We start from the raw sequence: 12,347 nt of genomic DNA, 5'->3' as shown, positions 1-12,347 counted from the left end.
GTCAAACCAAGACTGGGAGATTTTTCGTTGTCAAATCAAGTATAAATGCTGGCTAAAAATGTAGAGATATTTTGGGGCTATGATGATTCGTGAAAATTAGAAAAGGCTTGTTTTACATCTACAAGTCAAACTCTTCAATAATCAATGGACTGAATGAATGAATGAATGAAAACTTTATTAACAGATTGCAGAATGGGTACAGTACAGTACAGCTCAATACATACAATTGTTAAGGGGATGCAGACCAGAGAAAGACTTTCGTCTTGTTTACATCAGGGTCCCCCATATAACATATATGACATACATGACATACAGATAGACAGTACTGCTACATCTATACATTTATGACATACCAGATTTGCAATTACAGTACTGTTTGTGATACAAAAAGAGTCCAGAAAGAAAAGAGTATATACATTAGGCATAGAAACTGTACATTGGATTGGGTAGGTGGGGGTGGGGGGGGACTGTACATTGGAGGTGGTTGGGTGGGTGGGGGGGGGGGGTTGGGTAGGAGTGGGGGGGGGGGGGGGGTTGGGTAGGAGGGGTGGGTGGGGGACACTGTACAACTGTACAAACAACACTGTACATTGGATTATTGACAAGACCATACTTGGTAATTTACTGTACATTGGAGGGGGTTGTGTTCGGACATTTACAGGGGCCAGTTTCGAGTTGCAGTCTCCCTTAGGTGTTTTTTGAGAGTGTTTTTGAAAGTGGGTAGTGATTCACATTCCTTTACAGCTTTGGGTAGGGCGTTCCACATTGATGTGGCATAATTGCGAAACGTGTTTAGTCCCTTGTTTGAGTAGTAGTCTGACCAGTTTGTTTTGAGATGTTTGTAATTTTGTTTTTAGCGCCTTTGAGGTGCTTTGGTACCATGAGGTGCAAGCATAGTCGTAGTACCCTTGAATGAGTGCTCCTGCTAGAGTCTTCAGGGTATTCTTGTTTACCAGTGAGGAGATCCGGTACAAGAATCGTGTTCGTTGGTTGACTTTTTTTATTACATTGGATGCCATTTTGTCACAGGAAAGATTTGCCTCTAGGATGGAACCCAGGTAGGTAATATCTTCTTTCCTTGTGACAATATTGTCACCCACTGGACACACTCACAACGTTTATTTTAGATGGTCAAAAGAATTATAAATTGGGCATTTAGACCATAGATTTGTACCTATCTATCCAGAGATGGTCTGGTGGAATTGAATGTGAATGCAAGAAGGAACCAGCAGGGGCACCAGTCCGTCAAAAGGAAATATCGCGATGGCGCCGTCAAATAAAAGCCAGCGGAACCTTTCTCGGGCCTTCTTCCTGTTATACAGATCACGTAAGTGTACATGGAGCTACCAAATCGTTGGCACAAAATCCTATATTATCGCTTACATCACACCATTAAACACACTGAAATCACTCCGTAAATATGTATCAAACTAGTTGTGTTCAGACTGTATCTAAATGTATACGTTTATGTGGGATTTGATATATTTGATTTACTTAATTATAGAGCCTCTTTGATCATAGCTTAGAACTCTAGCCTTTCAATATGGCGGCGACGCTCGTGATCATTGACTGGCCAAGCTAACGATATGGGGAAATTATTTTGACCACATTGGCTATTGAAATAAAAAAAATGACTTCATTGGGTTCTTTTGTCTTGTAGCAAATGGCGGACAACGCCGGTGATCGAGGAGGGTTTCGCGGAGGTTTTGGCGGCGGCGGCGGCGGCGACCGTGGAGGTTTTGGCGATCGTGGTCGTGGTCGCGGTCGTGGACGGGGTAGAGGCCGTGGCAGGGGCCGTGGTGCCCGGGGAGGCAAGTCCGAGGACAAGGAAGTAAGTTGCATTAATGCCACTAACACGTATTTAGTACGATTGTGTATTTGATGATGGAGCCGGTGTTCGTAACCGCCTATAGTGTGTAGTCTGTATAGCACGGGACCCTTGGTTATACGTCTGTTCTTGTACCATGCATGTGCTGCCTCTAGAGAGATGTGTGCACCAGTGCCATTTAGAAGTCATCCTTGCAGTCCTGTTTTTCACCTGCTCTAACATTGTTATGGAAAATATATATTTCATCCTATTGCATCATTTGTACAGCTTACTGGTAATACAGTTTCCGCTGGTTTTAGACAAAAAAATACTGTCTTAAATGTAATATCGCAATTGTGTAGGTCTTGTAAAAATCTTAAATATTATTTGATCAGTCTTAATGTATTTGATTAAATGATGTATGTATCGCATTTTTGTCTTAAATTGAACTAGTATCTAGTAAATTGAACTAGCAGGAACCTCGAAAGAGAAAGTTGTCTGATTTGAGATTCTCTTATAGTGGGTGCCAGTCACCAAGCTGGGTCGCCTGGTCAAGGACATGAAGATCAAGTCCCTGGAGGAGATCTATCTCTACTCCCTGCCCATCAAGGTAGAGCTCACCCCATGTATATAAACCTGTTTAAATGGACATGACTGCATAAGACCATATGCTGAAGAAATCTTTGTTTCCAGGAGTCTGAGATCATCGACTTCTTCCTGGGCTCTGCCCTGAAGGACGAGGTGCTGAAGATCATGCCTGTCCAGAAGCAGACCAGGGCTGGGCAGCGTACCAGGTTCAAGGTGAGGCTTGAGATTAGATACAAATTTATTTGTCATTGTACAACGAGAAAAGAAAAGGTTGACATCCAACCAGAGTGCAAATGTAACCGTAAAGTGGAATAGTAATATACAATGTACAGATGATTAAACTGGGTATATATTAGTAAATCATATGCATGTACAGTTGTAATGTGTTTAGTTTAGTTTATTCGGATCCCCATTAGCCATTGCCACAGGCATAGGCTACTATTACTGGGGTCCACACAAATCAATACAATAAAATCAATACAATACAATTAATACAGTACAATACAATAAAACAATACAATACAGTGATACGGGTATAAAGACTGTATGGTGTAGTAGGGGTGGGAATCACCAGTTTCATCATGATACGATACGATATCGATTCTTTGGACAACGATACGATATTTGCCGATATCACAAAGTCTCTCACGATACGATACGATTAGATTCAGGTGCCTGCGATCGATATGAGATGATATCATATGCCCATTTAACACAATCAGTTATGAGACTCGTCACAGGATTTTCAAAATAAGAGTATCGATATGAATTGATCTTATTACATCGCATCGATCCGATTCGATCGTTGATAATTACATCGATGTATCGTCCCACCCCTATGGTGTAGTCATACTGGCCAGCAGCTTAACTAGTAAGGGATATGTACAGATATAGTATCTACAGACGTGTAAAAAGCATTATGTACAGATGGGTGTGGATAGATGTGTAATTGTGTTACACGGTGAGAATATATGGTATACATATACAGCATAATTTAATATATTATGCTATCATTATGTTATGGGTTATATGCAGGTGTAAAATTGTCTTATGTAGTTACCTTTCACCTTCCCTAATGCAGAATTATTTTCTTTGCATCAGTCACTGATATTCTGTCCTGGTTTCAGGCCTTTGTTGCCATTGGCGACTACAACGGCCACGTGGGCCTGGGGGTGAAGTGCTCCAAGGAGGTGGCCACGGCCATCCGTGGAGCCATCATCCTGGCCAAGCTGTCTATCGTCCCTGTGAGGAGAGGCTACTGGGGTAACAAGATCGGCAAGCCCCACACAGTGCCCTGCAAGGTGACTGGCCGCTGTGGCTCGGTCCTGGTGCGTCTGATCCCTGCCCCCCGTGGTACTGGCATTGTGTCTGCCCCCGTTCCCAAGAAGCTGCTCATGATGGCCGGTATCGATGATTGCTACACCTCTGCCAGGGGCTGCACTGCCACCCTCGGCAACTTCGGTAAGATTTCAATCATTTCACTAAAGCTGTGACTGACTTCTCCTTGCTCTCGGAAAGGATGTGGTTTATCAAACCTCTGCCTTGATATTAGTCGCATGGTTTGTAGTATACATGTCAAACCTGTGCCTTGATATTGGTCATAGTATTCGATTGCAGACATCTTGGTTGCAAACCGGTGATTGCAAATACTGAATGCATTTCTCCTTGCTCTGCTCAGCTTAACCTCTTCCAATGGTGTAGTTGTCGTTATCAGGAGATACAGTATTGAGTATAGTAGTGCACGGCAGATGGACCTTCCTAATGGTCTCTTCTGTTCCCCTTTTCTTTGCTCTACATACTGCCAGATAGACCCTCCTAGTAGTCTCTTCTGGTCCCTAATGTGTTTTACATACTGCCAGATCCCTTCTGTGCTTTACATACTGCCAGATCCCTTCTCTGTGCTTTACATACTGCCAGATCCCTTCTCTGTGCTTTACATACTGCCAGATCCCTTCTCTGCTTTACATACTACCAGATCCCTTCTCTGTGCTCTACATATTGCCAGATAGACCCTCCTAGTGTTCTCTTCTCTGTGCTCTACATACTGCCAGATACCCTCCTAATGGTCTCTTCTTCTGCTCCCTTCTGTGCTCTACTTACTGACACAGTGACACTGTAGTGCCAGCGAATGGTACTTTCAAAAATAGATTCTAACCCATTTCTCTACTCTTGCAGCCAAGGCTACCTTTGACGCCATCTCCAAGACTTACAGCTACCTGACCCCTGACCTCTGGAAGGAGACAGTCTTCACCAAGTCTCCCTATCAGGTTATTATAACACCACCTGGGCCTGATGCCTTTTCATCATTGCTTGGTTCTGGAGTGGGAGGTGAGCTGTATTGTCTAACTAATGTATGTTGTTTACCTTGCAGGAGTTCACAGACCACCTGGCCAAGACTCATACCAGGCTGTCTGTGCAGAAGACCCAGGCTGCTGCTGTCCAAGCCGCTGCCTCCTCATAAACGTCTTTTTGTACAGTAGACTGTTGAATGAATAAACATTCTGAAACATCACTATATGCCGTCTTCTGTATTCGTTTTAAATCAGATCTATGAAATGCCAAAGGGAATTTGTTTCTCGTAGATTTCTTGCCCATAAAAAGATACAGTTGGATGAGTATTGACAATCTGCACAGCACGATTACATTGTCAACAAATGGGGGAAATTGTATGACCCTGGGCAGAACGGAAATATTAGTCTACTTTTGTCATGTCTGTAGTAACTTAGTATTGGCATATTTTCATGAGAACTTTGGAGAATGGATTCATGCTGAGCAATTATAATTAAGGCCAGACGTTTGTTTCCAAAATGGTGCATTGGTCTAATGCATTTGCTCTAAATAGGAAGAGTTGTATACAGTTTAACTGGATTTCTATTGCTTGGGAAGTTTGGACCCAAATGTATTTCCGGTCAACTAACATTAAAATGTATAGTCAATACAATGAAAATAAGTTTGGCATCCAGAGTGCAAATGTAAAGTGCAATAGTAATATACCATGTACAGGATTAAACTGGACATAAAATGAATACCGAGTAGTGCTAATCAGTAGTGTAGTTATACAGGTATAATAAACGTATGGTTAGCCACTGGCCAGCAGCTTAACTAGGAGTAGGTAAGTGATATGTAAAGATGTAAAATGATTTATGTACAGACTGGTGTGGATATATAGTTGGTATATTCAGACATGGATATATATATTGATGTGGAATATACACCACTGTTGTACATGGCACAGTATATGGGTAGACTACATGAGGTGGGTAGTAAAGATAATTGGTGTAGGGCAGTAGGTAGGTATAAATGAGTAGGCAACAGAGTTCAGAGTTGTACAGTATGGGTAACGGCAATGAAGTCAGAGCTTAGCTAACATTGCTACAGGAAATAAGCTTGGGTCCTTTTTTCATAATGTCACTGACCGCATCTATACAAATACTGGACAGGTAGATACAGTAGCCTACAGGGTGAAAATTAAACCAAGACAATTGATCCAATAAACCTATTTATTTTACATTTAATACATAGGAGAACAATGAACACTGAAGCTACAGCAGGTGTCTAGGCCTGGGGCTGAGCAGTCATCATCCTCTCCTTCTGCTTCATGAGGCATTTCCTTCCACTGGCGTACGCTCCAAGGTCTCCATCTGGAACATCAATAGTGTTGTGATGGTTGAACTATAAAATAACACTGGCTAGTGGCTACAAATTGAAAATAAACATTTAGCATGGATTTCAGATGAGATGCATGCAGGGGGTTCTTGCCCTTTAGAGGGTCTTGAATGCTCTTCCAGACATTTAAAATGAAAAATAATCTATTGTTTTTAATACAAATAGACCTCCTGTTCACTGTAAAGTGCCACGTTTTTATATATTGAGCTTTAAACTTTAAGTAAAATGTTTTGGAACTCCCAACACGCAAGCTAAAACCCCTTCCTCTCCCAAACCGTTCCTACAATTGTTTTATGTTGCATGATGATCTTCATGTTTAAATATCAACATTATCCGTCCATCCTCAGTAAATAATATCAATATAATAATACTCCTGACTTCATCTGGTATTTTCAAACACACACACACTTCCCCTCTCCGTTTCTCTCTTAGCTTACGATGATGCAAAGCATGTTAGATGCATTTGACCCGTTGCGGGGAAAAAACTGCTCAGACTTATATCGGGTCTCAAAATAGACGCTCCCTAGCGCTGCTCTGCTGTACAGAGCTACACGGAGTTTCACAATACTGGCCGCGGGGCGGATATGACGTCGCCGGATTTTCAAAATAAGAGTATCGCAATATGAATCGATCTTTTTATGTTGCATCGATCCTATTTGATTATTGATAATAGATCGATATATCGATCTGGATCGATGTATCGTCTCACCCCTACTGATGATGCGGTCTCCCAAGTACAGCACAGCACCCTCTCTCACCTGGACCGCCAGAAGGGGGGCTATATGAGACTGTTGTTCATCGACTACAGCTCAGCGTTCAACACCATAGTCCCCACCAGACTGGTGGACAAGCTGATCGAGCTGGGTCTGAGCTCCGCTCTGAGCGCCTGGATACTGGACTTTGAGCGAAAGGCCCCAGGCAGTCAGGGTGGGGGGTCAGACCTCCAACACCATCACCCTGAGCATCGGGTTCCCCCAGGGCTGTGTTCTGAGCCCCCTGCTGTACTCACTATACACACACGACTGTGTGGCCAAGTTCAGCTCCAACTCCATAGTGAAGTTTGCGGACGACAGTGGTGGTGGGGCTGATCTCGGACAACGACGAGAAGGCCTACCGGGAGGAGGTTGAGGTACTGGAACGCTGGTGCCAGGACAACAGCCTGCTCCTGAACATTGGAAAACCAAGGAGCTGATCGTGGATTTTAGGAGGAGACAGCAGGTTCAGCTCCAACTCCATAGTGAAGTTTGCGGATGACAGTGGTGGTGGTGGGGCTGATCTCGGACAACGACGAGAAGGCCTACCGGGAGGAGGTTGAGGTACTGGAACGCTGGTGCCAGGACAACAGCCTGCTCCTGAACATTGGTAAAACCAAGGAGCTGATCGTGGATTTTAGGAGGAGACAGCAGGAGACACACACCACTGAGGATAAACGGGGCTACCGTGGACAGGGTGAGCAGCTTCAAGTACCTGGGGGTCCACATCTCAGAGGACCTGACATGGACAACACACAGACTCAGTCGTAAAAAAGGTGAAGCAGCGCCTCTACCACCTGAGACAGTTAAGGAAGTTCAGAGTATCTGGGAAGATACTCCAGTCCTTCTACTCCGGAGCTGTAGAGAGCATCTTGACTGGAAACATCACTGCCTGGTATGGCAACAGCACGGCACAGGACAAGAAGGCCCTACAGAGAGTGGTGCGCTCAACCGAGCGTACCACCGGTATTGCGCTACCAACCCTGCAGGTCCTATACAACAAGAGGTGCAAATCCAGAGCCTGCAGGATAATGAAAGACCCTCACCACCCCAACAACAGACTGTTCAAGCTGCTGCGGTCAGGCAAATGCCTGCGCACACCAGCAACTAGGACAGAGAGACTTCGGCTCAGCTTCTTCCCCCAGGCCATCAGAGTCTTGAACACTGAACTCTCCACGCACAAGCACACATGAGCACACACACTGTACACGCTCACACACTAGCAGCCACCACACAGAACTATCAAAAGGGTCCATTTGGATACACTATGCTGCTTAACGCACTACTCACAAACACTGGCTATATGACTGTTTTGAAGCCTAGTTTTAAAGCACTGCAATACCCCAAATTAAACCCCACTGAAACCTGGGCTTGTGTGTGGACAAGCAATAAGCACTGACTCACCTCATTATGCCTGCTTGAGCATGACCCTGGACAAGAGGCTGCTGTTAAACATGTGTCAAAGAGTTTGCCAATAACCATATGGCATACACCAAACCAAACAAGTTCCACACATGCGTGCTATTGTACCACATATTTCTCAAGTTACTGCCAGGGGAGTGTGTGTGTGTGAGTGTGTGTGTGAGTGAGTGTGTGTGTGGTTCTTACAGCGGGCCTGAAAGGACCTGGTCACCTCGGTGAACAGTTGGAGCTCCTTGCTACAGTTCTGATGGTAGCTGTTTCCCTCTCTCTGCTGACAGGCCCTCATGCGCTCCTGGACGACCTTCACGATCTCCTGGTCCACTTTGCTGAGGTGGGGACACACAGCAGGACAGCGTTCAAGGGAAATATACCAAGACAAATGTAACTGTGTCAATGCAAGTGTATGGGTTCACTGTTCGTAGTACAGGGTTCTCTAACCAGTAACATTCACCCCAAAAACGTGATAATTTGTATATCAATCACTCACCCTGTGTTGCCTTAAATTCCTTTAAAAAAAGTTTTTTATTTATTTGGTTTATAATTGCATTCCTCCACGGTGAATCCATACGCGGTATACTATCCATACTCGGATAAGTGATGCCTTCAAATGGAGCTTGTGAGTTTGTGGAGGAAGTCGGGTACACGACACGTTTGGCGTGCGTGTGGTTGAGGTGGTGAGGACACTGCTGCAAGGCAACTGGTCCATAGGCACAAAATGTCCACTTACAACGTCAGTGAACACGACCCTATTTGAAGGCAGCACCTTTTTAACGAAAAAATTCACGTGTTTGGGAAGCACTGAGCGCATACGACTGGACAAATGAGACAATGCACAATGTGTTTGAGAGTTTGCAAACCGATATTTTGATATAGTTTTGATTGGGTTAATATTGGGTTAAAATTGGCCCTTGTTAACTTAAATTCATCAAGTACTGATACCATGTTTGGATTCTCTGTTCACAGAGGAGGCATGCGATTAATTACATACCTGCACATAATCCTTTTACATGCATACTATATCTATACATATCCCTTACCTACTCTACTAGTTATGTTACTGGCCAGTATGGCTATGACGACCATACTGTCGCTGTCATTATACCTGTATCACTGTACATATTGGTATTACAACTCTGTACATACATCGGATTAGCAGTACACTCAGTAATACTAATTTATGTATTTTATACCTAGTTTAATCACCTGTACACTGTATATATTACTCTTGCACTTTACTGCTACATTTGCACTCTGGTTAAATGCCAAACTTCTTTTTATTTTACTTTACCGTATAATGACAATACATTTGAATCTAATCTAATCTAAAGAAAACAAGTGTTCAGGAACTCAAGGCAACACGAGGTGATCCTCACTAGAGATCCTCTGGCTCCTGACGCCATGTCCCACCAGCACAGAGGCTGTTCCCCACAAATCATTCATAGTAAACACTATGTGCCGAAAGAGCTCAGTATCATTACTGTAGTTATCGCCAGTATTGGGGTCATTAACCAACAAAAGGTGCTGTATATTACACATTACTTTACAGTAATGCATTGCATATGACTCCCTGGGTAAAGCAATGTAATAAAGTTAATGTCAGTGATGTCTTCTCACTCAACGTGATCTGTTGCTCTTCTGGGGAGGAGTGTGAGACACGTTGCAGTCAGCAGTATCATTATTGCCTCCTCTCCTCCTACCTCTCTCACCTGACACACAACAGCACTGCTTATTACATTCAATGGTGCTTCTCTGAACTTGGAAGCACCTGATAAGTGTCGACTGTCCTCTGAAACATCTACAGTGACACACGTTGCCTCTGGAGAACTGGGACGCTGAGATGCAACACAGACACTACCTTTTGTGCGGCCATCGACCTAAACGTGTACTTGGACTTGTGTGTGCAATAAAGATCTATTGTAAATAAAAAGACCCCATTGATGACGACGTGGGACTTACTAGTCTCTCCTCCACTGCATCTCTGCCTCATAGTAGCAGCAATAGTCTCCATGCTGGCACTCCGTCAGCTCAGGTACACGACGGAACTTCTGGTGGTAGTAGGCAGGCCTGTTGTCACCCTGGACACTCTCAACAAAATCTAGAAGGAAGGGTATAAGCAGTCAACACAGGTCAGGTGGTTACATTTGTTTGGGATAGGCTCTACTCACGTAGCCCATGTTTGCCGTATCTAGACCATTTGGTATGTGGTGATGTTGTTTCAGCCACTCTTATCAGAGCCCATGCATGATTTAACTCATCAGGCAGACGAGCAAACGTTAGTTGAGTTTGCGAGCAATGTTAGTTGATGTGTAGCAATCCAACCCCCTCCAATGTTGAGCTGTGTACTGTACCCATTCTGCAATCTGTTAATTAAAGTTTTTAATCAATCAATCAATCAATCAATCAATCAGGGTCTATATGACAGGCGTTGTACTCTTATACAGTACTGTATATTTGTATATCTGGTATGTCATAAATGTCTGGATGTTTTACAGTACTGTATCTGTATGTCATATGTTATGATGAATTGAAAATGGGGGACCCTGATGTAAACAAGACGAAAGTCTTTCTCTGGTCTGCATCCCCTTAACAATTGTATGTATTGAGCCGTACTGTGTATTGTACCCATTCTGCATCTGTTAATAAAAATGTCAGTCAATCAATCAATATGCTAGTTAACGACACGGGACTACTATCGACGGGACTCTTGTTTAACCTATCCACATTCACCCTTCATTTGATTATAGTTGCTCGTTGCATGCGATTAAATGTTTAATAGCATATTGTATTTACTAACATAAAATAAGAACGCTACACTATAGCAAATCTAGCAACGCTATCTGTAGCGTTTGTTCACCTCTGAATGTGGTGACAGGAAGGTCCACAGAATAATAGAAGAGTTTGGAGAGGATCAGCGCTGGATTTGGCAGACCCGTCTGTTTATCCACAACAGGGGTCTGGCGAGGAGGCTCTGGATATGCATCTTTATCGTAGTCTGAAGGCATTGTGCACTATTTTGAGTAGCAAAACAGAAAAAACCCCTCAAATTCGACCTCGTCTGCTTTCCTTTCGAAGCTGCGCATGCGTTGAAGAAGCACAATGGCGCTTAGAGGTCAACAGATTTAGTTAAATACTATAGTACTATATAATACGATTATGTTCGCATTTTTGTTACAATTATTATACCTCTAACAACTATGTATTGCATTTTAACGTACAATATTATACCTAATATTAATTAATCATCTCCAACATATATGTTTTTCTTAACATAGGTCAAAGGTAAAAGGTCGGGTTTAGATTTGTAGCTCCACTGAAGGCCAATAGGTGGCAGTGCAGGTTAGCATACGGTAATAGAACAGGACAAGTTTCAAGTTCGCTTTTAAGTACACACCAGTGATGTACATTACAGTGAAATACTTGGTTCTGTATGAGCCCCTGAGAATGTGCTTCATACAGTAAAAAAAATAAATAAAAAATAAGTAAAAGTAAAAGAGGAATAAGTCCCAACACTATACAAATATACAATACAATATACAATTGTGCGTTCGGCTGATCGGGCCACTCTCTGCAGTCTGCTGCGGTCGTGTGCCGTGCTATTCCCAAACCAGGAGGTGTGTCAGGCAGGATGCTCTCGACTCACTTTGAACTTCCTTAGGCGCCTAAGGAAGTAGAGGCGCTGTTGTGCCTTCTTCACTACACTGTCAATGTGTGTCCATGTCAAGTCCTTGGATATGTGGACTCTGAGGTACTTGAAACTGTTCACTCTCGACCGATGCCCCGTAGATGCTGAGGGGGCTGTAGTCCCTAGCCCCAGACCTCCTAAAATCCACAATAATCTCTTTAGTTTAGCTGACGTTCAGGGAGAGGCTGTTCAGGAAGATCTGGCCCACCACAGCTGTGTTGTCAGCAAACTTGATGATTGTGTTGCTGTTGTGCTTTGCCACACAGTCGTGAAGCAAGTAGAGGAGGGGGCTCAGAACACAGCCCTGGGGGGCACCTGTATTACTCTACTACATTGCTTACTCTCTGTAATATCATCCGAGCTCCGGGAGGGTCATCAAGGAGAAGCTGCCTTTTCTCAGTCCTTGCCCCACAATGGTGGAATGAACTAT

At 43.6% G+C, this 12,347-nt stretch overlaps 2 protein-coding genes across 2 annotated transcripts; one reads left to right on the top strand and one right to left on the bottom strand.

Moving 5' to 3' along the window:
* The first annotated feature begins 1,266 nt into the window (after positions 1–1,266).
* rps2 (ribosomal protein S2) lies at positions 1,267–4,907 on the top strand. Its single transcript, XM_084328605.1, has 7 exons — positions 1,267–1,327; positions 1,661–1,831; positions 2,328–2,417; positions 2,501–2,608; positions 3,523–3,856; positions 4,571–4,662; positions 4,767–4,907. The coding sequence occupies exons 2-7, from the start codon at positions 1,664–1,666 to the stop codon at positions 4,854–4,856; spliced, it is 882 nt and encodes a 293-aa protein (XP_084184731.1). The 5' UTR covers positions 1,267–1,327; positions 1,661–1,663; the 3' UTR covers positions 4,857–4,907.
* A 974-nt stretch (positions 4,908–5,881) lies between these two features.
* Positions 5,882–11,314, bottom strand: ndufb10 (NADH:ubiquinone oxidoreductase subunit B10). The gene is made up of 4 exons (XM_084328622.1): positions 11,090–11,314; positions 10,192–10,330; positions 8,422–8,561; positions 5,882–6,036 (listed from the first exon to the last, which is right to left on the bottom strand). Exons 1-4 carry the CDS (start codon positions 11,235–11,237, stop codon positions 5,951–5,953), a joined length of 513 nt encoding a protein of 170 aa, XP_084184748.1. The 5' UTR covers positions 11,238–11,314; the 3' UTR covers positions 5,882–5,950.
* Between the last annotated feature and the right edge of the window lie 1,033 nt (positions 11,315–12,347).

Source organism: Notolepis coatsorum (genome assembly GCF_963971535.1).
Source record: "Notolepis coatsorum genome assembly, chromosome: 14".
In the NCBI taxonomy this organism is placed as follows: domain Eukaryota; kingdom Metazoa; phylum Chordata; class Actinopteri; order Aulopiformes; family Paralepididae; genus Notolepis; species Notolepis coatsorum.
This window is presented reverse-complemented; position numbering and strand designations above follow the sequence as displayed.

What these genes read in the sequence shown, in the direction of transcription:
- rps2 (XM_084328605.1), top strand. Translation starts at nt 1,664, where the DNA reads ATGGCGGACAACGCCGGTGATCGAGGAGGGTTTCGCGGAGGTTTTGGC. An exon ending in TCTACTCCCTGCCCATCAAG is followed by an intron (nt 2,418 to 2,500) that starts GTAGAGCTCACC and finishes CTTTGTTTCCAG; the next exon opens with GAGTCTGAGATCATCGACTT. An exon ending in GGCAGCGTACCAGGTTCAAG is followed by an intron (nt 2,609 to 3,522) that starts GTGAGGCTTGAG and finishes TCCTGGTTTCAG; the next exon opens with GCCTTTGTTGCCATTGGCGA.
- ndufb10 (XM_084328622.1), bottom strand. Translation starts at nt 11,237, where the DNA reads ATGCCTTCAGACTACGATAAAGATGCATATCCAGAGCCTCCTCGCCAG. An exon ending in ATGCAGTGGAGGAGAGACTA is followed by an intron (nt 8,562 to 10,191) that starts GTAAGTCCCACG and finishes TCCCCACCTCAG; the next exon opens with CAAAGTGGACCAGGAGATCG. An exon ending in CAGGTCCTTTCAGGCCCGCT is followed by an intron (nt 6,037 to 8,421) that starts GTAAGAACCACA and finishes TTGATGTTCCAG; the next exon opens with ATGGAGACCTTGGAGCGTAC.